Source organism: Staurois parvus, unplaced genomic scaffold, assembly GCF_062004578.1.
Source record: "Staurois parvus isolate SC_StPar_1 unplaced genomic scaffold, SC_StPar_1.0 ptg000155l, whole genome shotgun sequence".
Lineage (NCBI taxonomy): Eukaryota > Metazoa > Chordata > Amphibia > Anura > Ranidae > Staurois > Staurois parvus.
Window position 1 is genome coordinate 29,876,366 of NW_028317951.1, and position 25,492 is coordinate 29,901,857.

The 25,492-nt window shown below is 38.4% G+C and overlaps 1 protein-coding gene across 24 annotated transcripts in view; it reads right to left on the minus strand.

Moving 5' to 3' along the window:
• The window catches only part of DLG1 (discs large MAGUK scaffold protein 1), a 321,932-nt gene that overhangs the window by 32,343 nt on the left and 264,097 nt on the right, over window positions 1-25,492 (minus strand). For 10 of the 24 annotated variants that reach the window (XM_089675624.1, XM_089675619.1, XM_089675613.1 and 7 more), the window contains 4 exons: window positions 22,377-22,491; window positions 14,130-14,306; window positions 12,168-12,237; window positions 3,529-3,562 (listed from right to left, as the gene is read on the minus strand). In XM_089675624.1, coding sequence (XP_089531750.1) covers window positions 3,529-3,562; window positions 12,168-12,237; window positions 14,130-14,306; window positions 22,377-22,491 — 396 coding nt within the window. Of the gene's footprint in view, window positions 1-3,528; window positions 3,563-4,012; window positions 4,113-12,167; window positions 12,238-14,129; window positions 14,307-22,376; window positions 22,492-25,492 lie in introns of all 24 variants that reach the window. The other 14 variants (XM_089675617.1, XM_089675614.1, XM_089675611.1 and 11 more) reach the window with 2 other exon arrangements.

Consider the following 25,492-nt stretch of genomic DNA (forward strand, 5'->3'; position numbering starts at 1 on the left):
TCAGGAGTTAATACAAAGGTCATATGATGCAATAAAATAAATGATTGCATAGCACAATATATGCATATGCCTTTAAGTACAGTGAATCCATAACAATTCAGGGCACCAGTAATGGTTATCATTTTTTCCTTGTAAATACAGTTCACAACCCATAGGGAGGCTAGTTAATGTTGCATAGTTTCACTGGGAAATAACATCTTTCATCCATTAAAAGTAGGACTACTACCTGTGATATGGTAAATGGGAGGCCAAGAGCACATCACTGGAGTAACCAGTTCAAAGCTGCAGATGTACTACAGATACCTGAAAACTATCAGGTGTCATATAAGATGTAATTATAGTCACCAAGTCACCATCACAGTGCAGTTGTGATCATTTTCTGAATTATAACTTGTGCTAGACAGAGGAAATAAAACACGACTCTTCTTCCTTTTAGCTCCTGCCAGATGGTCAGGCACAGAGTTTGAGACCTCATGCACATGAGGCATCTATAAAAACCCCTTTGAACGCCAGAACTGCTGACAGGAAAAAAAAAAAAATACTAAAAGCCGCATAATGAACATGCGTTTATGTGCTTATAGCGTTTGGGTGCACATGCATTCTACTGGCTATTATGGCCATTGGAATGCATTTATATTTAAATGGTTTACAAGCATACTGTTCAAGCTTGTTTAGATGCATTTTTTTCCCCTGCTGAAACATTCCTTTTAAGAATGCGCCTTTGTTGTTGTGTTTTTTTTTTCAGCCTGTAAACACTCCTCTTCTAATACAGTTAGGTCCATATATATTTGGACACAGGCACAATTTTAGTTTTTCTCAGGTATTTACATATTCAAGCCATAGTTATATAATGGATATGGACTGAAAGTGCACACTCAGGTTTAATTTGAGGGTATGTACATCCAAATTGGAGGAAGGGTTTAGGAATTACAGCTCTTAAGAGTAGATATCTCCCCTTTTTTCAAGGGACCAAAAGTAATTGGACAATTGAATATAATCATAAATAAAATGTAAATTTTGAATATTTTGATGCAAACCCTTTACTGGCAATGACTGCCTGAACTCTGGAACCCATGGACTAATATTACCAAAGACTGGGTTTCCTCCTTTCTTTGCTTTGCCAGGCTCTAACTACAGCTGTCTTCAGTTGTTCTTTGTGGGTCTTTCTGCCTTCAGCAAGTGAAATGCATGCTTGATTGGGTTGAGATCAGGTGATTGACTTGGCCATTGCAGAATATTCCACTTTTTTCCTTCAAAAGCTACTGAGTTGCTTTTGCAGTGGGTTTTGGATCACTTTCCATCTGTACTGTGAAGCGCTGTCCAATCAACTTTGCTGCATTTGGCTGAATCTGGGCTGACAGTATATATCTTAACACTGCAGAATTCATCCGGCTGCTTCACTCACATCATCAAAATAAACACCAATGACCCAGTGCCACTGGAAGCCATGCATGCCCATACCATCACACTGCCTCCACCATGTTTTACAGGTGACGTTGTGTGCTTTGGATCATGAGCTGTTCCAAGCCTTTGCCACACTTTTTCTTCCCGTCATTCTGGTATAGATTAATCTTAGTTTCATCCGTCCAAAGAATGCTTTTCCAGAACTGGTCTGGCTTATTAGAGTTTTTTGGCAAAGTCTAATCTGGCTTTTCTATTCTTCAGGCTTATGAATGGTTTGCACCTTGTGGTGAACACTCTGTATTTGCTCTCCTGAAGTCTACTCTTGATTGTAGACTTTGACAATGATACGCACACCTCCTGGAAACTGTCCTTCACTTGTCTGGATGTTGTGAATGGGTTTTTCTTTACCATAGAGGATCCTGCGATCATCCACCACTGTTGTCTTCCATGGATGTTCATGCCTTTTTATGTAGACGAGCTCACCAGTGCGTTCTTCTTTCCTCAGAATGTACCAAACTGTTGACCTGGCCACTCCTAATGTTGCTGCTATCTATCTGATGGATTTGTTTAATTTTTGAAGCCTTGCAATGGCCTGTTTCACTTGCATGGACAGCTCCTTTGAACGCATGATGTAGGATCACAGCAATAGATTCCAAATGCAAATACCACACTTAGAATCAATGGCAGACCTTTTACCTGCTTAACTGATGAAGAAATAAAGAAATAGTCCACACCTGGCCATGAAAGAGCCAGGTGTGGGCTACTCCTGTAATTCCTAAACCCATCCTCCAATTTGTAGTTTTAATATGTTTTGGCCAATACCTAAAAAATAAGCTAAAATTGTGCTTGTGTCCAAATATATATGGACCTAACTATGTCTGTAAACACCTATGTGTGCATGGGACACAGACTTGCATAGAGGTGCTTTTACAGGCTGGTAACAAAAAAAAAATGTATAAACAGTGTTTTTAATCTCCAATTGCATGAGCCTGAATGCGACCTTGTGGCTCTTTTATTGCAGATCATTTTAAGGATTTACTATTCAAACTCCCAGAGCAGCATCAATATAGAGACACATGCTTACTCCCATAGTTTATATTGTCAAACAGTTGAATAACTGTCTGCAAGGGGAACCATTTTAGTTTGTAACAGGGATTTTGAATAAGGCTGATGACACTTGGGCAATTTTCTTGCAGCAATTATTCTTGGGATAAATATAAGAGCATGGTTAGGCATGGAACTTGTGATGCCCTTGGCATAAATATTAGCTGTGCACCACTAGCTTAGGCATACAAACAATGGTTAATTCTTGCAGGCACTCCACACAAAACCCAAAATGTTATTACGTCTTTCAAAGCTGCTTCTACATCTTGCAGTAAATTTCCCCACTGACATTGGGGAAATCAAATGTTTTCACAGAGGGGAGCTACATAAAGGCAAAAAAAAAAAAATGCAGTTTGGGAGATTAGACTTCCCATGCAATGCCCTGATAGTCCACTAATAACTAAAGTTCTGATTGCCTAATTTGTCTGAATAGAAAAAAGGGAACCACCGCTGTTATCTTGTTTTTAAATGTGTAAACTGCTGGGATCCTCAACCCTACTTTACTACCTTGTCAGTCACTGACAGCAAAGAGTGTGTATGAAACAGTTCTGGAGGTTGCAAATTCTACCATAAAACAGCATATCACAGCTCCCATATTTCTACCATAACAGGCATACCTCAACAGCACATAAGTCATACACACTTACACAGTAAAATGACACAGCAGATTTACTATGCAGAAATGCACTGTCGTTTAGCTGATTTATAGATGGGGCGACAAACCAGCAAATAACTGCAGTCCCTGACTGACCTTGTTGACCAGTATCAGACGCAGGCTAGACACTTCACAAACTACAGAGTGGTTTAAGTTGTTTCTGAAGGCATGGAGGGATATTTAGATTTTTAACATAGCTGCGGTTTTTATTCATACATTACATATTTATTCTCTGTTCAAAACTGCAAATTGCTTTGAATATTTTTTTTTTTTTTTGTACATAACAGAAGCAGGAAATCCCATCTGCAGAGAGAAATATCAAAATAAATTGGTAATTCAGGTGGTGTTTTTTTTCTGTCACTTACTCAGGCCTTTTGATCCCATGTCGTCAGGGATCTCCTGTAGTCCCAGAGAGCAAGCAAAAACAAAGAAATAATCACAGAAAACACTTGTCAGTAAAATATTCAGAAACGGCGCTACGGGAAAAGGCATTTCCAAGCACAGAAAGAGGTTGAAAACTAACTCAGAGGTATACAACAATATTCTGAGGCATTACTAAACAAGGAATTAAGCCAAATCATAGCGACAGAATGTCAAATGTGAACTATAAAAAGTCAGTATAGTGTATGACTTAATACAGGCCTGATTAAAAGAGCTAGCACTTTCTTCAAGGGCCATAAAGCCACTAGTTTAGCTCCATATCCTCCGCAAGTTCTGTTACAAATGTAAAAATGCACCGTTCAATAAAATTAAAAACCAGTTACGGTTCTTGAAAATGCCTTATTTGTAACACCCTACTGCAAACTAGCAGACCTCTCTAGAGCTTGCCATTATATTCCACATACTTACGGTCAACATCACTGGTTTCCATCTCACTCTGGTCCTTGTTCTTGTAGAATGGGAATTTTCGGGAAAAGAGGTTCTTTTTACGCTTGTCATTGAATGACTGCTGAAGAAGAAAAGGAAGGGGCAAAACAAAGGATGTCTAATGTTCGTGTGTACAAATGCCCCGCCCTAGCAGAAATGTGGAAGTTGACCAGAGTCTCCAAACATGCAGCTAAAAATTTAAGGCATTCCAGCAACAAATGCTAAAAAAAACAATCTGTAATGCTGAGTAAGAGTGGATTTGTTATTGCAATTTGATTGTACACCAGTTATCGAAGGGGAAAAAAAAAAAAAGTAAAAAATATATTACCCAGTTACATGGGCATGCTTGACAACAAATATTGGGTACCTAAGTGCTACAGTTATAAATGGTATTAGTAACATGATCAAACCTCCATGGTTACTATACATTAAATGCAAGTAACTTTAATGTGGATACTAAAAACTGGTGCAGGGGTGTATGGTAACCAACCAGTTTCTAGGTTTTATTTTCAAATCTTAATTGGACAAGCTGAAGTTAGAGCTGATTCGTTACTATGCAGAAGACTGCATGATTTTCTGTGTGCTCCAGTTTCAGTAAATCTGCCCCCAAAGACTTTTGAATGGCTAGTGAAAGTGACAGTTTATATAGAGCTATGAATGCACATTCAAGAACAGCTAAAATACAGCTTCGTTCTCCAGGGGGCTGGCTTCCGTGGAGCTGTGTAGCTCTGTGTTCCGCCTGGACTCTGTGCATGGGGAGGGATGGGATGACTCTGGGGGTCCCAGAATGCTGGGTTCCACTCTGTGAGGTGGGGGAGAGGTGCCGGCTGAGGACGTGGGGTATGGGACAACAGAGCAGTGTGGGCTGACGGAGGCATGGAATTGCAGAGCCCTGGTTTACAGACATATGCTAGTTACTACAATATAGGCTTTATGCATCAAGATAGGTGAACTGTGCTAGTCTCATCACCAGTAAACAGGTAGCCTTCAGCAACCACATGCCAAAGGTTCTGTTACTGACTAAACTGTGGGTCTCTAGCCTTTCTTGCAAGCAAAAACGAGTGTCTGAATTAAGCTGTTCTTAGGGAGATTTCTTTTCAAAAGCCAATCTCTTAAAAAAAAAAATAAATGTAATATTATAACTACAGTTTCATGAGAATCGTTATGTCTTTATTAGATTTAGACATGGAGTAAATTAAATTGCTTTATCAATTATTGGTATAGTTTCAACAGTAATCTCTTAAGGAACTAGATCTATAATTTTGTAAACGGTTCAGGCCCCCACAAGGCAAAATACACTTGAGGGTTGAATTACAAAAACTGGAGAGCGCAAAATCTGGTGCAACTCTGCATAGAACCCAATCAGCATCCAGATTTTTTTTTGTTAAACCTTAACTGAACAAGCTGAAGTTATAAGCTGACTGGCTACTATGCAAAACTGTATCAGATTTTGCACTCTCCCATTTTTAGTAATTTAACCCCTTAGTACCTTGTCCCATGCTAGGCACTTTCCAAGTATAGTTATAAGGTCCAACATGCACCCCTCCCCCCCGCAACTCCCATTAAAGAAAATCCAACAACTGCTGCGAAGGAGACAGATTTGTATGAGCAGCTTGTCTCAGCTCAGAGCACTTTCTTGAGATCAGAATAATGCAGAGGGAGGGGGGACATTCTAGCCTACAGTCTCAGCATTCCTCAAAACCGAGACAAGCAGTCCTTATGGGTCTGTCTCCTTCGTAGGTGTTGTGAGATATGCCTTTGGGGAAGTATAGGGGGGCAGGTCAAACCTTATAACTAGACTTATGAAGCACCTAGCAACATAGGACAAAGTGTTTCATGTACTTTGCCCCATGAGGCGCAGAACAGTGTAAACATTTGAAATGATAGATCTTTCACTTTAAGGTGAACTCCATCCAGATATAAAATACTACCATTATGGACTAGCTACTGTATACAGTATTTTTTGCATGCAGTAGCACCCTGCTCATAGGGTGTACATAGGCAAGACAGTTTATTTGTATTGCAACTGTGTTTTTAGCAGTTTGCCTGGACTTAAGCCTAAATATAGCTATTTTTGTTCCATTTACCTTAATTATTAAGGGTTTAGTGTGGAAGCTTCTTGTGGATATATATACATATATATACACACACACACACACACACATATATATATATATATATATATATATATATATATATATACACATACATACATATATACACACACATACATACATACACACACATACACACTCATATATACATACATATACACACACACACACACACACACACACACACACACACACACTGTATGTTCCCCCTGCACAATACTTGCTAAGCTATTTATAGTGTCAAAGCCAGTCTATTGGCAAGTTTGTATTAGCACATACCTCTAATGAGTACCTGCATCTGTTGTATTTAGGAAATATGCTTTATAGCTTTATCATTTTCCCAATAATTCCATTTTCTTTAGTATAGCCTTCTACATTTGTCCAGATTTATTGTTATAATATAAAAGCACACAATTGCAGTACATTAATGTTCGCATACTGTTTGTTTGGGTTATAAGTTGCAGCATACTTTACTGTAAGTCAGCCTTAGAGTGACAAAGCAACCAACAAGCATTACAGATCGTTTCACTGGAAAGACTCCAATTTAAGCTACATGTCATGACATATGGCCCAACCATCAACAGAAAAAAAAAAACAGAACACAAGAAGCCAAAATGAATATAAATTGGCCATTTCCAAAATGGGTTAGTAATATTAATTTCCACCATAGATGGCATATCAAGAACAGAAGTAAAGTAAATGGTTTAAACAAAATAGGAAAATAAGGAAAGAGGAGGGCAACAAGCACAAGCAAATGTGTATGTACTTTAAATGCTACCTGGCTGCTATTCTGGACACCAAGGTTAATATTTATTCAACGCATAATCTATTTCTAATGTATTAGCTCAATAAATGTGTGTAAATCAGAAATTCTTATAAGACGACAGAGGCTTATTTAATGCATTAACAGCAAAATGTTCTGTAGCTCAAAGCAACCAAATTTATAGTTTGATTTCAAGTGGATTTGGATTGAAAACATATGCAGAGTAAAAAAAAAATCTGCTTTTACAAAACAAATTTTTATGGCACTATCACATTCAATATGATCTCAGAATGCTGGCACACTGAAGGCCATTGCTAAATGTAAATGCAGCAATGAACCATTATAGTGACCTCAGCCAAAGGTGTATTTACCCTTTAAGTGTGCTGCTTATCATTTTGGATGTACACTAATTGGAAAGGAATTGCACCGACTCTGGGCAGCTCGTACCTTCACAAGGTATGCACAACTGTCATAATTGAAAACTATGTTTTGCATTGCAATTCATATTTGTTCAAAGTAAAAAACAAGATTATTAAAGAGGAACCATGTTTAGGTTAAATTATTCTATTGGGCTTACTTAAAGCTGAACTCCAGGAACCTGCTAAATTTCATTTTCAAGACTTTCTGCTGGTCCAAATAAACCACTGCCAAATTTTAAAAGAAAAAGGATTACTTTTTGAAATTTCTGAGTTCAGCACTGCAAAGTCATAGCGTTCAATTGAAGACTTCTCTGCTTCCAGGCACCAGGAGGAGGATTATAGATGCAGCCACATATCACCTTCGCATGAGGACAGAATTTCCCATAACGCTGAGGGAAAAGTAAGACAGGATGGGCACATGTGTGGGTGTAAGGAAAGGCAGAACTGAGGGCAGATAAAGTGGGCGGATAAGACTGGGAGTCTGAACCACCTGGGTTTACCCACTACAATGAGTCGTGCGTAATTACGTCACCACTTGTTGTCTACAGTACTACAGTAGGGAGGTTGTAAAACTGGTGGCCGGGGGGATAGAGAGTGTAACGGCAGTAAAAAGAACAGAGCACTTTTTCATACTAAAGAAAGGATGGCTTTATTAACCCCCAGATAGCTATCAAAGGAAAGAAGAACAATTACCTTAAGGGTATGCACGCATCTTTACAACGATGTAATATTTCTGCCCGGAGTTCTGCTTTAAGTTTAAAACAAATTGTTTATCAATCCGTTACCTCCATCCTTCCTATAGATACGGGCTACTTATGAATATGCACTGGATGCACAAACTAAATCAGTGTCTGTGCAAATATATACATGATCATCCAGCAATTTGCACTCTCAACAGATTAGCAAGTTTTCCTGCAGGGCTCTTTCTTATGGAGCAATATACATGAACACCAGCACCTAAAGATGCTCCTCATGCAGTTAGTATGACATTAGAAATTAACTATAACACTTGACAGGCTCAATATGCTAACTTGGTGCATATGACTATGGGGTTGATATAAAAAAACCTGGCATGTGCAACTGTGCATAGTAGCCAACCCGCTTCTAAATTCAAAAACCAGGAAGCCGATTGGGTTTTGCAGAGCTGCACCAGACTTTGCACTCTCCAGTTTCAGTAAATCAACTCCCATGTTTTAGAATTGCAAGGCTCAAGAATACATATTTCTAGTAGTGCTGTATGAAGATTCCACAGAGAAGGCAGTTTCAGAACAGACACAAAAAAAAAAAAAATGCACTAGACATGACAACTAGGATGACCTTGGCTATTCACTCAAAGAGTTTACACATTTTTTGCCATATTGCCATGCATTCGTTTTGAGGTCTCATTTTCTTTAGCTCTTCAAAAGGAAAAATAAAGGCTGTTCTACAGATATTACCCTGAGCCCTCTTTAGAAAACCCAAAAGCACTGAAAAAAAAAAACTCAGAGTAAAAATTTATATAAGAAATAAAAAACGGATAAAAAAAATGTATAGTTTTCCTTAAAAACGTTTTGCCAATTTACTAAGTATAGATGGCTACTAGCACAGTTCCCAAAGTTGGAAAAAGGGAAAGGTTCATACACTTCATATTTAGTAGTTATATCAGAATTCAAAGACTGAAGGAGCATCAGGCTGATTGAAAGAAAAAAACAAAAACAAAAAACAAAAACACCACACAGATGCACTTTTACCATTAAGTTATTAAATAAGCCTCATAACTGAAATTATATTGCCTCAGAAGAGGAGAAATGACAACACCACCAGCAATGCAAAGGTTGCGTTGCTATTGTACCTTTAGGATAAGAATCATAGTTTACATCTGAGGCAGATTCCATTGTCATTTCCTTAGATGTAAGCAATAAAAAGCATAGAAATGCCTGCTAAATCAATAGTTTTACCGCATTTATCAATGCTGTGGCTTGATGCTTTCAATGCACACTGGATGTACTTAACATCCCTGTGATCACAATAGTCATTTATAACAATGGTAAATATTTGAATTTGCAAGGTAGAATGTACTAAATTTCAGCAATTATTGATGGCGTTTTAGGACTGCTATCAACATTCTCTACAACAGCAGGCGTTATAACACCATCTTATTTCATCAACCCACTTCTAGGTAAATATGATTAAATGCTGAGGGACAAACAACAAAAGCAAAGGAAAAGAGGGAACAATATCACAGAAAATGCAGTTCTTTATCAATGGCAAGCGTATTTGTTTCAACTCATTTCATGCATTTTGGGGAGCAGTGTTAGTACACAGTGTGTGTACAAACTGTTATACATTCAAAGAACAAGGACATCACTCAGTTAATTTAGTTAAATAGTCTGCAGTCACAAATAGCATGCTGTCAAGTAACATTTTAAGAAAGCACATTAGAATATCATTTACTGAAAGCTTTAAAGTTTCAATGAAAATAAGAATACAGAGACATTACTGTTTATGAAACCATAACAATTAAATATGGCCAATATGTTTGCTGCAAAGGTGTTACAAAAGCTTTAGTGAGGTATTTTAAGATTTTCAGTATACAGCTCAATAGCAAAAGCTAGATTTAAGTACCTTATACATATATATTTTAAAGCTCTAGTTCATAGTGTAAAGAAAAACTGGAATGTTCTAGAGGAAAGAGTGCTAGATGTGGTTTAATTCCTCCATATTCTCAATCATCAGACGAAGCTGGGTTTTTACTAGCTATGCAGTTTTACTATTGTTGTACTGTCCTAACAATCAATCATCGCAGTTTAAGCGACACCCTTTATGGACTACCTTAAAGCAGAACTTCAGTCATTTTTTTTTTTTAAATCTGTAATGTATTTTTTTTTGTGAGCTGTATGCCACTTTAAGTATCACTGTCATTTTGTTATTATTTACAATTTTATTCAGGCCAGGTAGTACAGTTGTGGTTATACTTCTGATCCACTGCAGCTATGAGAGCTTAAATTCTCATACACTGAAGCCAGTGTTTGTCTGCACCTCTTTCCCCTTGCCCATTCAAAGATCACTGGGCAGCACAGTGGCTAAATGGTTAGGACTTCCGCCTGGCAGCACTAGGGTTGTTGGTTCGAATCCCAACCACGGTACCACCCGCCTGGAGTTTGCATGTTCTCCCTGGGTGGGTTTCCTCTGGGTACTCCGGTTTCCTCCCACGCTCCAAAGACATGCTGTTAGGTTAATTGGATCCTGTCTAAATTGGCCCTGGTATGTGTATGTATGAATGTAAGTTAGGGACCTTAGATTGTACACCCTGTGAGGGTTAGGGACTGATGTGAATGTACAATATATATATATGTAAAGCGCTGCATGAATTGGCGGCGCTATACAAGTACCTGAAATAAATAAGTATTGTGTGAACCATTCACAGAATACAGAGCATTCTGTGATTGGGCCAGGGGAGAGGTGAAGACAAATACTATGGCTTTGGTGTATGAGAGGTGCAGTTCTAACAGCCCTATCAAATCAGGAAAAAAAATTTAATCAGAGCGCTATATTAACGAATTAAAGAGGTAAGCCTTAGAAACTCATGCTACCATGAACTTGGCTTTGTTTAGTATGATTTTGTTAATTCCTCTTTGGAAGCAGTTAAAGACGCAGCATGCTCTGTACAATGTAAAAAGGTTTTTTAATTCCAGTTGTTGAGAGTATTAATTTTAAGGTTACTTTTGAATGTTTTACATGAGTACAAGAATTTGTATTTTAATTTACACCTAATAAATGAAAAATTACTACAAAACCAAATCATAGCAAGTGTTCAATAACCACAAGTGAAAAAAAACATTGCATTTAACTGGGGGAAGTGATAAATTACATATTAGATGAAGAATAGCTAAGTTTAGGTGTTTCACATTAGAATGCACTTGGCTTATATGGGTTACAAACTACACTCACTTAACCATTTTTCAAGGTTACATGTTCCTATGACATGAACATTAGTGCATGCAACATGCCCTTTTCCCTGGGGTCATTACTTTTTTTTACCACCAAGAAGAGGACAGGTGCCAATGGAAGATTTAAGCGTTATTTCTGAGCAAGAGAAAATATATTGAGAGAAAGTTATCAAAAACTGCAGCAGCCAGAATCTGGAGCAGATATGTAACCAATCCACCTCTAGCTTTCATTTTCAAAGCTTAACTGAACAAACTTCAGACAGAAGTTGATTGGGTGCCATACACAACTGCTCCAGATTCTGTCTGCTTCAGTTTTGATATATGTCTCTCAATGTCTGCAAACAAGTAGAAAGTTACACGAAATATAAAAAGATATATAAAAAAAGTGTAAAAAAAAAATAATGCAGTTACGTAGGTCTATAAATGACCAAAATTTGGCCCCAAAAATCCCAAAATGAAGTGATCAGCTACCAATGTAATGTAGCAAACAGACTATGTGCAGTGGTAGGGCACCTGTAATACAAGTTTAGGAACAAGCTTGGTATAAAAATGTCATTATGAGGGAAATGCACATATTCCTATTGAGGAATTTCTGAAAATGCCAATCACCTAACTTGTTTGAACACTAACACAGAAGTGAAGCAAGCAATATCTCAGACAACTTTATAAACTACTCTAATTGCAGTAGTTGGGCCTGTTTTACATGCACATTTTACTGAGTAAAATCTAAAGGAAAATCACCATCTAAAAAGCTTTACATATGAGAAGAAAAAAATCTTGAATCTATGAAAATGCTTAACAGGTAAACATACATGCTAAAATGAGGCACACAGAATACATACATGTAGTTTGCCTGACAGACAGATGAGTGATTATAAATGAAAAAAGTGCATAAAATATTTAAGTACTCACTCCTTTATCACCCCGTGCTTTTGAATTAAACTTCACAGTCTTCAATCTGGCCCGTTCCTTTTTCTCAACCCTAAGAGGAAGAAAAAAAATAGTGTTCTGAATTTCTTATTATCTACTCCAGCAAGAATCTAAATATAACTTTATGTAATTATTTGAACATAGCTTTGCTTCAAAGATGGTCACCAAGGCCTTTCTAGAAGGTAATAAAAAGACAGTACACTCCCCTGACAATACCTTCCTCTGCCTTTCTCTCCAGAATGACTGAGTCAGGGTTTAGGCACCATCCAGGGTACAGACCTGATAACGGGTTTTTTTGTGGGTTTTTTTTTTTTTTTTTACACACACTCCAAGTGGATGTAGCCACCGGGATTGTGTGTAAATCTGACTAGCCAACTTCTGGCTGTCAAATTAAAGCAGTCCAGTGCCTCTGGATTGCTTTCATAACCCCAGTAATGGGCCCCCCACCATGTAACCTGGGCTCCGCCAATGGCTCCTGATGCTGTAACTCAGCCAACGAGGGGGGAGAGATCCAGAAGAGTTGGTGGTATAAGGCAGGGGTTGAGGGAGAAGCTGAACACCTTCATGCATTCTATGCCTTAAAGTAAAAAAACATCAGCCTTTACAACCACTTTAAAGAAAATGAATTTTGAATGCATTTACAGATATGCAACAATGATAGGCACCGATGGGCGGCACTGATCATCAGTGCCGATCTGTTCTCTGACAACGCTGTGACAGTGTGAGGAAAGAGCAGCCAATACCCAGCAACTGTATTTACCCGGTGATCTGCTGTGTCATCGGACACAGCTGATCTCGTGGCAAAAGGCCACTGTGATTGGCTGTTTACCACATCACGTGATGAGCTGTGTCTGTAGGGCACAGTGATCACAGAGATCGCCAGGTGCACTCTGCTGGGGGGGGCGTGTTCTGGGAGGATGTCATAGGACGCCCTCCCAGAACTGGCCAACCGCGCTGTAGCCGTTATTCGGCTATAGCGTGGTTGGCAAGTGGTTAAAGGCCCAGTAAGTGTAGAGAAAATAAAAACTGTTGATCTGCCAGAAATGTGCTTGGCTCCTTTGACACCACATGCCTTTTTGTGGACTGAAATTTCAAGACTTGGCAACAGTCCTGCTGTGTTTTTAGTCCTTAAAGTTATAAAGTATTTTTAAAAAACAAAACAAAAAAACAACCTGTTATATTTACCTGCTCCGTGCAGTGGTTTTGGATCAGTGGAGTGGATCTTCCTCTTCTCTGGTCCCCCCGGCGGCACTCCTGGCGCCTCCCTCTTGTTGGGTGCCCCCAGAGCAAGCAGCTCGCCATGGGGGTACCTGAGCAGGTGCACTCCCAAGCCACGGCTCTGCATGTCCATTCACACACACAGCTCGGCTCCGCCCTCTCTCTCTCCTGATTGGCTCACTGGCTGTGGTTGACAGTAGCTCCCTCTACTGCCTCAGCCTCATCCAATCCGCATGATGTGAAAAAACATTGCTTCCTATGGTGGCTGTTCACATATGTCCGGTGCACTGGCGGTGTGGATTCAGTGCGGTTTAATGAAAAAATTAAAAGTCATGTACGATTTCTGAGCAGTGTGGTCCAGTACAGGCGTGGATTAGAGGCTATTGACTTCTATGGGGACCGTTTATAAAACGCACGTGTGAACAGGATAATCCTGAGGGCTAATCCTGTCCTGATGTAAACCTGACAAGAACCAATGAGCAACTACTGTATCAATTAGCTGTGAAACTTGAGCTTCTATCCGCACCGCACATGTGTGAATCAGCTCTTAATACAGGAAAATAATGGAAAAAACAATCTATATTTTCTGATGTATGGAACTTGATTCAAAACAGCTTTACTTCAAGCTTCTATATTCACAAATTTATTACTTAAACTCCTAAAGAAGAATTACAGGAGAACATACGAAAAAAAAAAAAAAGTACTTCATACTATGAAGTGCTGTACCTGCGCTTGCTAGGAATGACGCCAATCTCCTCACTCTCCCCATCTGCAGTGACTTGGCGTGCCTGCCACCATTCATCATCGGAAGCATTGACCACATGCAAAATGTCACCAAACTTGAAATTAAGTCCTTGGCTGGGAAGGCCACTGTCTTTAGTCTTGTCATAATCAAACAGTGCTCTAAGGAATAATAATAAAAAAAAAGAAAAAAGAAAAAAAGCTCATTAACAAAAGGAAAGGTAAGATTAACATATATGACAACAAAAACACTCAAGACACACAATCTACAGCACTGCTTAGAAACCACAAATGACAAATCGTGAAACCACAGCGCTGCTTCTGGTTCTATACTAAAGGAAACCTATTTCATTGAGAAATTGCAAAGCATATTTATAGTAATGGGAAGTGCAAATCACTTACGGTAATGTCACCAGGACAGGAGTGACGGTACAAACTTCATAGATGGAACAAAGGAATCAAAAAACCTGAGCGATGTTCTAAACTTTGCCCACTAGCCACAAAATTAAAAAAGAATTTTGACTTACCTATAAATTTAAAGGATAAGTAAAAAAAAAAGAAAAAAGAAAAAGAAAAAAAAAGTGCAAATTTTTTTTTTCTAAGGAGCCTGCTGATCAGCAGGTCACAGGTGCAAAATCAGGTTGCTATAGTCTCTCTTGTATGGGCAGGCAGTAATTTGAAAGCAGGAAGATCAAGGAACTATGAGAGCACTCACCAGTGCCTACGTAGTTCATTGAGAACTGCAAGTCATTATGATAGTACTTATAGTCTTATTCATTCACAGGAAATTTTAATGCAAGTCAAAATTCCTTTTATCTTAAAGTAGAACTATAGGCAAAACTTTTTTTCATTTTGGATAGAGCAAGGGAGGGTTAAAACCTCTGCCAGATTTTTTTTCACCATCTGTGTCTCATTGTGGAGATTTCCCTTCACTTCCTGACCCATAGCCAAACAGGAAGTGAAAGGAAATCCCTGCATCTTAAGGGAATCCTCCAGGTCATCAGAACTAATGTCCCCATTGGAAGATTTCCCCTCCATTACTTTTACCCCAAAATATGGGGTTTTCTTTTACTTTCAATGATAATGGTAAGCAGGACAAACAGAGAGGTTCTAATACCTCTCCACTCTATCCACATGTGACAGCGGAGGTCAGCATGGGCGCACGTGCAATCGCAGTTAAGTAAGGTGGTCCCAGATGGGAGGGCATAACACTATAAACATCACATGTTGCCTGTACATATTCAAAGTATGCTGTAAAATGCCTTATTTCTAATGACAGACCTTTTACTGTGCAAAACTGTGCAAATTCCTTTAATTACACCTTTTTATCTAAGGAACTACAGTATTCTGTGTTTTTCTACAAAATGCACTCAAGGTTATATGAAAACAATATACTTGGTTTGAAAATGTTTTCACTAGACCAGTTAAACTGCATCGGAGTAGCTATCATAAAAGTTTAATACAATTGCTTTATTCATAGCATTTGCTTATTGTGCATTAACGATATGCTAAGTGAATAATAGCTGGCAAAGCTGTGAGTTGCATAAGTGCTGGATACAGAAAGAAATACACATTATACTGTAATTCAGAAAGTCAATGGTAATTTTTTGCTATACATGTATGGAATTACTTTAAAAATATGTGGGAAAAAAGCTAGTTTCATTTCAAACAAGTTCGTTAAGCAGAATTGCTAAAGTTTTTCTTTTTTTTGCCAGATGAACATTTTACAAGGTTAGTATTAGCATATGCCTTACACTGTAATATATTCAATATCTATATCTTTTTTTGCCCTAAAAGAATCTTCTCTGATAGTGCCAGTGGCTCTGAATACATATATGTGGTAACATTTCAAACAGCAAACCCACATCTCATCTAACATGTCAAGGACATGAAGCTTTGAAACTGCACAAGCATCTATAGTGCCACTAGCACTGTTTAAAGCTGGAGGCATACGATCTGATAAGACCTTAAGATAAAAACAGAACTGAAGGCTTTGGGGGGGGAGGGGAATTTACAATTTTAGATCACACCTTGTGCACACTGTAAAGGTGAATATCAGAAGCACCCTTCTGCTGCAAGGTGCTTCCATACACCCTTGGGATATTCTCAGGCCCCCTATTCTAATACTAGTGTCATTATTCAAGGTGAACTCCAAACTGAGGACCTGCAGGGGCTTTTAAAGTGTTGGCTATAGACAATTTAGGGTAGACTTTTTTCTGTTTCACAGGTACATACTGTTTTGAGGCTTGACATGCTTGCTTTCTATTTACTCAGAGAAACCTCATCTTTTACATCTTACCCCAAAAAATTGTGATATATTGCCCTTTTACAGCCTAAAGTTAACCTTAGTATATTTTTTTTATAGAAAATTTTGCACTTGATAAAATGTTGAGGTAATATCATGTAATTGGGAACTACCAGCATTTTATTTTCTAGGGTCTCTGCTTTCAGAAAATATATAACATTTTGGTGGTTTTAAGTAATCCTTAGGCCTAAAATGATTCATTAAACAAACACATGCATAAAAAAATGCAAAAATGGCTCTGGCAGTAAAATGGCTAAAACCTTCATTATATTAACGCTGATTATGAGAAAGTAAGTTTAGGTTATTTGTATTACTACTAGAGTCATTCTCGTTATCAGTATTGGGAACAAAAATAAAAAGGGTCTCATTTATTCCTTTAGACATATCACATGATGGATCATATCCTTAGTGTGAATTATAAGAAAATAGTGACAATGTGAACTTAACATTTATAACACATTCAAAGTTAAATGATATTTTACACAGAAATAATTAAAAAAAATTCCTCATATACCAGAGCCTGTGTAGTGTGCTCTGGATTATAAACATAGAAAGCAGCATCTTTCTTCATCAGGATAAGAAAGTGTTATCTGCAGAGTCCTTCCTCTTTCCTGTGCACACTGAAGGAAATTCACTGCTGCTCACAGTGTATGATGTGTGTATGATGTTGCGTTGGTCTGTCTTTGTGAAGGTACTGTTAACTACGGTACTCTCAGCCTCACCCTGCACTGAGATTTTCCAGTCCGAGTGATCGTCTGTAGAATTAGTTAACTCCGCAGGTAAACCTTAACATGCACACTGTTCAGAGTATCTACCTTTAACACTTTCACTGTCAATTGTGTTATTTATGCAGTTTTACATTTTAAACTGGAATGCATGGATATATTTCATACTTTTAAAGGGTGCTGCGTTGCGACTGCAAAAAGGTTGAGAAGCACTGCCTTAGAGAGTACGTTGCAAACTGCACTGGAACGGTTATATTTTCATAGTATACACCAGGGGTATTGAATTAAAATTCAAGGAGGTCCGGTCACTAAAATGTTCTTCCGGCCGAGGTCCAAATCTCAAGTTTGTGCTATGACAGAGCTGAGCAAACATTTATTAAAATTTGCCAGTATGTGAAATCATGCCATGCAGAATTTTGATACTGAACAATACAAAACAGGGCGTTTCAAACAGTGATTCCAGTATTGCTCCAATCTGAGCATGTATGTGTACCAGGTTCTTCTGGACTAGGTTGGTGCAATGAGAATCACCTTCTTACTCTCATTCTATATCTTTTAGAGCAGACAAGGTAGAATTCACATAGAAAAGGTGTAGAGACTAGGGAATTGTCAAAGAATCTCAAACAAAGTAGGAGGATCCAAAAACAGATGTAGTTTGTTATAATATGTTGCAAGCTACTATGGCGCCACAAAATATTAACAAATAAAGTGCTATGAAATTATATAACAGGTGAATTATAACAGTAGATCGCCTACACATCACACATACCCATACTAATGTGTCATAACAAATCAAAGATAAATGAAATAGTGTCGCGCTCCACTGACAAGTGAAATAACTGCCAAAAACAATATAAATATTCCAAAAGAACATTTTTTGTATCGAAATGCAATAACACTTTTCCAAAGTTAAGTGTCCATATTAAATCTGTGATTTCACACTCTTCCCAGTGATGTAGACAAAACAATATGTGTTAAATTCACCACCATTGCTTAGTTGTAACAACCATGTGCGCACCTTCACCAGCTGTGCTCTCACCTGGTAAATATGACCATACAGTTAAGTGAGGTCATAAATGGCTTGTGTCACTTTTAATTGGACTAAGGCTGGATGGGATTAACAATCTTCAGAGTAAGGGACCCCTCACTTCCTTAAGACTCTTCCTCCATTGGTATATACAGTAGCTCAGAATAGTATATTTTCCTGTTCAGCGCAATCTGGACTGCAAGCACATGTAACATGCAGCACCTGATTTACCGTCTTGTACTGTTGACATTTAGAGCTGTGTATTTTAGTTTAGATAGGCAAAATGCCTGCAAAATGTCAGTCACTGCTGAAGTGTATGTTATGCAGTGATGTGTAGGCGCCCACACGATTCTTCCGAACAACCAGCACATAGCAGGATAAAAAGCAGACAAAGATGGTCACGTGACAGTTATGTGCACAGTAGACAGAGAAAGTATAAAGAAATGGCTGCATACTGGAGATCAGCTTTAACCACTTGCCCTCCTGTGGATTTAGCCCCACCCCTTCCTGACCAAGCCATTTTCTGCATTACGGCGCTGAGTTACTCTGACAATTGCGCGGTCATGCAACACTGCACCCAAATGAAATTTACGTCCTTTTTCCCCCCATGAATTGAGCATTCTTTCGGTGGTGTTTGTTCGCCTGTGCGTTTTTAATTTTTTGCTCTATGAAAAAAAAAGTGACAATTTTGAGGGAAAAAAAACTATATTTTTGACTTTTTGCTATTAACCGTTTCAATACCGTGCAATTTTACACCTTCCTGCCCAGGCCATTTTTCAGGTTTCAGCGCTCTCACACTTTGAATGACAATTGCGCAGTCATACAACATTGTACCCAAACTAAAATTTTATCATTTTCTTCACACAACTAGAGCTTTCTTTTGGTGGTATTTAAGCACCGCTGGGGTTTTTATTTTTTGCTAAATTAACAAAAAAAGACCAAAAATTTTGAAAAAAAAACACATTTTTCTTTGTTTCTGTTATAAAAGTTTACAAATAAATAATTGTTCTTCATAAATTTAGGCCGAGATGTATTCTGCTACATGTCTTTGGTGAAAATAACCCAAATTAGGATGTATTATTTAGTTTGTAGGAAAGTTATAGAGTTCACAAACTATGGTATAGATCTGAATATTGATCAATCCTGAAGTACTGACAGCCAATCTAATTTCTTGAGGTCCAAGAATGTCAGAATAGTACAGATATCCCCAAATGACCCCTTTTTGCTGAGTAGACAGTCGGACGTACTTCATAAGAGGCATGGCGAGTTTTTTGAAGTTGTATTTTTTTGTCATAATTTTTCCGAAAATGAAAAAATGAAAAATATTATTTTCACTATTTTTTTTTTTACATACTGTCACCAGTGCAGTACAGCGTCATCATATAACTGGCATGGCGGTGAACAGGGACACTGACTGGTGACAGTATGAAAAAAAAAAAAATTATATTTTTTTTTAATTTTTTTTTATTTTTTTATTATATTTAATTTTTTATTACATTTTTTTTTATTTTTTTTAAGATTTTTTTTCATATTTTACTATGACCAAAATAGTACAATGTTACCATAGTAACATTGTACTACTTTGGGGAAGTGATCAGTATTTTTTTTTTTTTTTTTTTTTTTTACACAATTTGCTTATAGCAAAGAATTACTTTGCTATAAGCAAGCATTTAGCTGAATGAAATCGATTCATTCAGCTTTTTTTTTTTTTTTTTTTTTTTTTGTGCTTAGCTGTGATTTGGTCACAGCTAATCACATGACATGTGCATGTGATTAGCTGTGACCATTCACAGCTAGGCACTAGTATACAATGGATGGCATCATGAATGAAGCCATCCATTGTATACAACTGTCATGTGACCTGCTGTGATTGGTCGCGGCAGGTCACATGGTACCGGCAACGGGAGCCGGTACTCGGATCTGTCATCGGCCGTGTCCGAGGTGCACGGGCGGTGACAGATCCCGCTGCTGCGCCGCTCTGCAATAGCGCAAACGGCGCATGTGCGGGAGCACGCCAAATGGCGTGGACCCGGAAAGCTGCAGCGCTTTTCAAGCCGCCAAACGGCTATTGGCCGGGCGGCTAATGGTTAAACATGTCCATGAAAATTTTTTTAAAAAAATCAAATTTCGTCATAAATTTAGGCCATAACATATTCTGCTACGTCTTTGCTAAAAAAAAAAAAAAAAAAAAAATCCCAATACGTGTAAATTGGTTTACGTGAAAGTTATAGCGTTTACAAATGGTGATCTATCTATATAGATATCTATCTATATATATACATACACACTGGCATTTTTAAAATGATTTTTTACTAGTAATGGAGGCGATCAGCGGCCTATAGCGGGACTGCGGCGGGCATTCTAACACTGGGGGGGGGCAGACTTGGTGTCACTGACATCTCCAGTGACACCAATACAGTGATCAGTTCTAAAAAAAACCCCTAAAAAAACAAAAACCACAGACACTGTACTAATGGCACTGGGCAGGAAGGGGTTAAAATGAGGGGTGATCAAAGGGTTCACTGTGCTGGGTGTGTTTTACCATGGGACTGTGTGTTTGTGCTTCACTGTAAACACACTACTTTGTATGGCTGTGCACAGCCATGCAAAGCAGTGTGCACGAGCTGACAGGGAGAACTGTCTTGTTTACAAACAGTTCTCTTCCCTGGAGATCCTCAGTAATCACCAGCCAGGACCCAGTGACTGACAGCCACGAATGGCAACATGGGTAGGGCGCATGCCCCCTACCCAGAACTGCAAAATCACGTATATATACACATGTTGCATGCATAAGACAGTCGTGAGGGGCAGTTGCTAGAGTCAGAGATGAATATCAGTAAGACGGAATGCTGTGGAGAAATGAGGCATACGTGTGAAACAGCTGATAGCATAGATTATGAAGGTTCCACTATGTTTATCTGCTTGGGGAATGGAAAGGTGCACTTTAAAGCAAAGCTCCACCCAAAAGTTTCCCTTAAGGGGATTAGCAGGTACCCGCTCCCACGTCCGGTGCGATTGCCTAAGGCTTTCGGGAGTGGAAGTTGTCCTCCCCCCTCCCTCCCCATAGTCTTCTGAACACGTGACAAGTCCCAGAAGACTACGGGACTGTTCACAAAGAGCAGCGCTACTCGCGCATGCGCAGTGGGCACCCGACTGAAACCGCAAGCCGTCACAGCTGGGTGCCCACACTGAAGTTGCTGGCGCTGGGGAAAGACAGCCAGTTAAACCAGCTGTGGTGAGGACACAGCTGGACTGAAGGACAGTACGTGCCTGTATTTCAAAAGTCAGCAGCTACAGTTTTGGTAGCTGCTGACATTTTTGTTTTTTCAATTCAACTGGAACTCTGCTTTAGCTTATTCATGTCTATGATTATGTAACGGGAATTCAGAACAATTATATGGTCAAGTTGACTTTTTCCCCTAATTCTACCAAAGCCCATCTATTCTATTATGTCATTTTCAACAGTTTTATTCATGGATTTTGGTCTCTTAATGATCCATATTTTACAAGAGGATTGCTGGCGACACTCTTAAATGAAAAACGGCAGAAAACCATTTACCTGCCAAAAAGCTGAAGCTCAAGTGAAGTCTCACACTTTTCTTTTCTTTACAGTTCTGTACCCTGTTTGTTATGATCTGTGACTGATTTTTGCTAGAAAATTTCTTAAAAGTACTTTTTTTTTTCTCTCTTAATGAAAACAGTGCTACTTTCAAATTCACACTGCAGCACTCTGTGTTGGCAGCCACATCCCTTAGCACAAGCTTCCCCTTTGAACTGTAGAAAAAAGGTTGTGTCTGATCAGGGTTGTTACATTAGTGGTAGCAGGAGGTCTTACTCTGGTGTCTACTGAACTCTAGAGTCCTATTGGACATGATAAACAGTTGCTGGAAAAGGAGAAAGAACAGAGGCAAATCTAGGAAAATCATGGTTGTTAGCTCATAGTTTTACTGTATATTGATTTCTTTATCTTCAACTTAGCTTTAACCATACAAGTAACCACAAATTGCAAAGATCCCTGATTAGCTGTACAGCTTAGTGAGCAGAGGGGCTATCTATGCATGCTAATTTTACAAAGTTAATGAAAATTTAATACATCTGGAAAAAAAAGTGGGAAATATTACCCAAACTTCCTTTTCAGTGACTGAAACAAACCAGTAACTATTGTAAATGCTTACCTCACATATAAGGATCGTTTTTGGCTTGTACGAAGTGAGCCAGATCCGGAGCTGATACTACTGTTCATCATCTGTTCTCTCAGATCATGAATTTTAGCCTCAAAACGACTATATTCTGTAGTAAAGATGCAACAATGTTAGTTTTAAAATACTCACAAAAATAGTATATATATTTGATTGTAAGGAACACATTTATTTAGGAAATCTTATGTAGGGTTTAGTTGATTACAAAAAGTCTATCTATCTAACAGTAAAGCAGGCACTGCCTCGTCAATTGTGCCGATGGCAACTTTTAAGTTTTTATTTGCCTAAACTGCACCAGTTTTGAAGTTTAATCTGAATTTTTTTATAAAATAAATGCACTATGTTTAATCTTAAATAGAATGTACCATCTCTCTTTGTTTAATCTCAAATGCAAGCTTTTTACTGCTATTCTCAGACTCTGTTCTTGGGCAGTAACATTTGTTCCTCCTGCTCCTTGTGTATGTACATTTAGCCACCCTTTCCTGTTTGGCCCCTAAAATGGACTACATGCAGTACTATAGGAATTGTAGTATACAGAGAGGAGCATGTAACCAGAAATACCAGACGCTGTTCTATCTACATTAGTAATGTACATCAGAGAATTAGGACAGCTCACAGGACATTTAGGCCTCATGCACACAGGGGTTATTATTTTTTTTTTTTTTTACGGCTTCCAATCACCCCTCCATGTGTTCATGCACACAGACTTTTAGAAGCTTTAAGTGGCAGAAGCTTTTACCAGCAGCAGCAGTCCAGGAGCAGCAGCATTTTGGCAGAAAAAAAATGCTTCAAGCGTGTCAAAGTGCCTAAGCACGTGTTAATGCTAGGTGCATTTAGCGCTTAAGCGTTAATTTATTTCAAATGGCCAGAATAAATTATTATTATGACCAAAAAATAAATTAACGCCTAAGCGCTTGACACTTTTATAAGCATCAGGCTTTTTTTCTGCCAAAACGCTGCTGCCAAGAGGAGAAGCATTTTTAAAATGTTCTGTGTGCATGAGGTCTAAGAAGACTGAAAACATTAAGACCATTAAAAACAAACAAAAATGGAGTTTAGTGTTACGTTTAAGTACATTTCCTCTAAATGCAATTTATAAAACAGGCATTTAAAACAATATAACAAAAGTTAATCCAAACCAGGGTTTCAGTAAACCTGTGGCAGATCTGCAACTTAGAATTAAAAGGACCTCAAGACACTTGCATGGTGATTCTGTCAGGTCTTGGACCCATTAAAACCAGAAGGACTGGAATGCCAATAGACAGCAGCAGCCCTGCACACTTGCATGCAAATTTTAACAGATATTTCCTAAAGTGGTAGTAGATTCCCATTTTTTATTTCATCCTATAGGTTATAAGTTTTACCTGTAGGTACTGTAAATATCTCCTAACCTTGTGTCATTTAGAAGATAATCGCGTTCTCTAGCCAATTAGGTCATTCTGCATTCACAACACACTAAGACTTGCTAACATGTGCTTCAAAACGTGGCTTCGGATACGCTTTATTAAAGTGCTCTGAACGCCAATCAAAGCCCATGTTACTAAATCAAATGGTAAGCTTACAATCCTGTTTACACGTTGCTTTTTTTCAAAAATTATACCCTATGCTGCTTTATTGGTGCTTCAAAGTCCCTAAAGCCTCCATACAACTCTATGACAAAGCTTGCTTGCAGCACCTGGAGCTTTTGAGAGGCTTCTTTTTTCTAGCTTTATCTTCATTTTTTTTGGAGATATTGCAGGTATGAGATATCCCAAGAAGCACTGGAAAACCAAAAAGTGAACCTTTCCATTCAGCTTTAAAGCTAACAGAGCCAATGATGGACTTTTAATTTCAAAATATGTGTACTACTGGGGAAAATATATTGGCAATAAATGCAATATTTATACAGTGGATATAAAAAGTCTACACACCCTATTCAAATGTCAGGTTTCTGTGATGTAAAAAAATGAGACAAAGATAAATCACTTCAGAACTTTTTTTTACCTTTAATGTAACCTATAAGCTATACAACTCAGTTGAACAACAAACTGAAATCTTTTAGGTGGAGGGAAGTAAAAATAAAAAAAAACTAAAATAATATGGTTGCAGAAGTGTGCACACCCTTAAACTAATACTTTGTTGAAGTACCTTTTGATTTTATTACAGCACTCAGTCTTTTTGGGTATGAGTATCAGCGTGGCACATCTTGACTTGGCAGTATTTGCTCACTCTTTCTTGCAAAAGCACTCCAAATCTGTTAGATTGCGAGGGCAGCTCCTGTGCACAGCCCTCTTCAGATCACCCCACAGATTTTCGATCGGATTCAGGTCAAAACTTCCAAAACTTTAATCTTCTTCTGGTGAATCCATTCCTTTGTTGATTTGGATGTCTGCTTTGGGTCATTATGCTGAAAGATGAAGTTCCTCTTCATGTTCAGCTTTCTAGCAGAAGCCTTAAGGCTTTGTGCCAATATGGAGCGGTATTTGGAACTGTCATAATTCCCTCTACCTTGACTAAGGCCCCAGTTCCAGCTAAAAAAAAAAAAAAACAGCCCCAAAGCATGATGTTGCCACCAAAATGCTTCACTGTGGGTATGGTGTTCTTTTGGTGATGTGCAGGGTTGTTTTTGCGCCAAACATATTTTGTGGAATTATGGCCAAAAAGTTCAACCTTGGTTTCATCAGACCATAACACATTTTTCCCCATATGCTTTTGGGAGACTTCAGATGTATTTTTGCAAAATTTAGCTGGGCTTGAATGTTTTTCTTCGTAAGAAAAGGCTTTCGTCTTGCCACTCTACCCATTAGCCCAGACATATGAAGAATATGGGAGACTGTTGTCACATGTACCACACAGCCAGTACTTGCCAGAGATTCCTGCAGTTCCTTTCATGTTGCTGTAGGTCTCTTGGCAGCCTCCCAGACCAGTTTTCTTCTCATCAATTATGGAGGGGCATCCATTCTTGGTATTGTCACTGTTGCACCATATTTTCTCCACTTGATGATTAATGTCTTCACTGTGTTCTATGGTATATCTAATGCCTTGGAAAGTCTTTTGTACACTGCTGACTGATACCTTTTAACAATGACATCCCTATGATGCTTTGGAAGCTC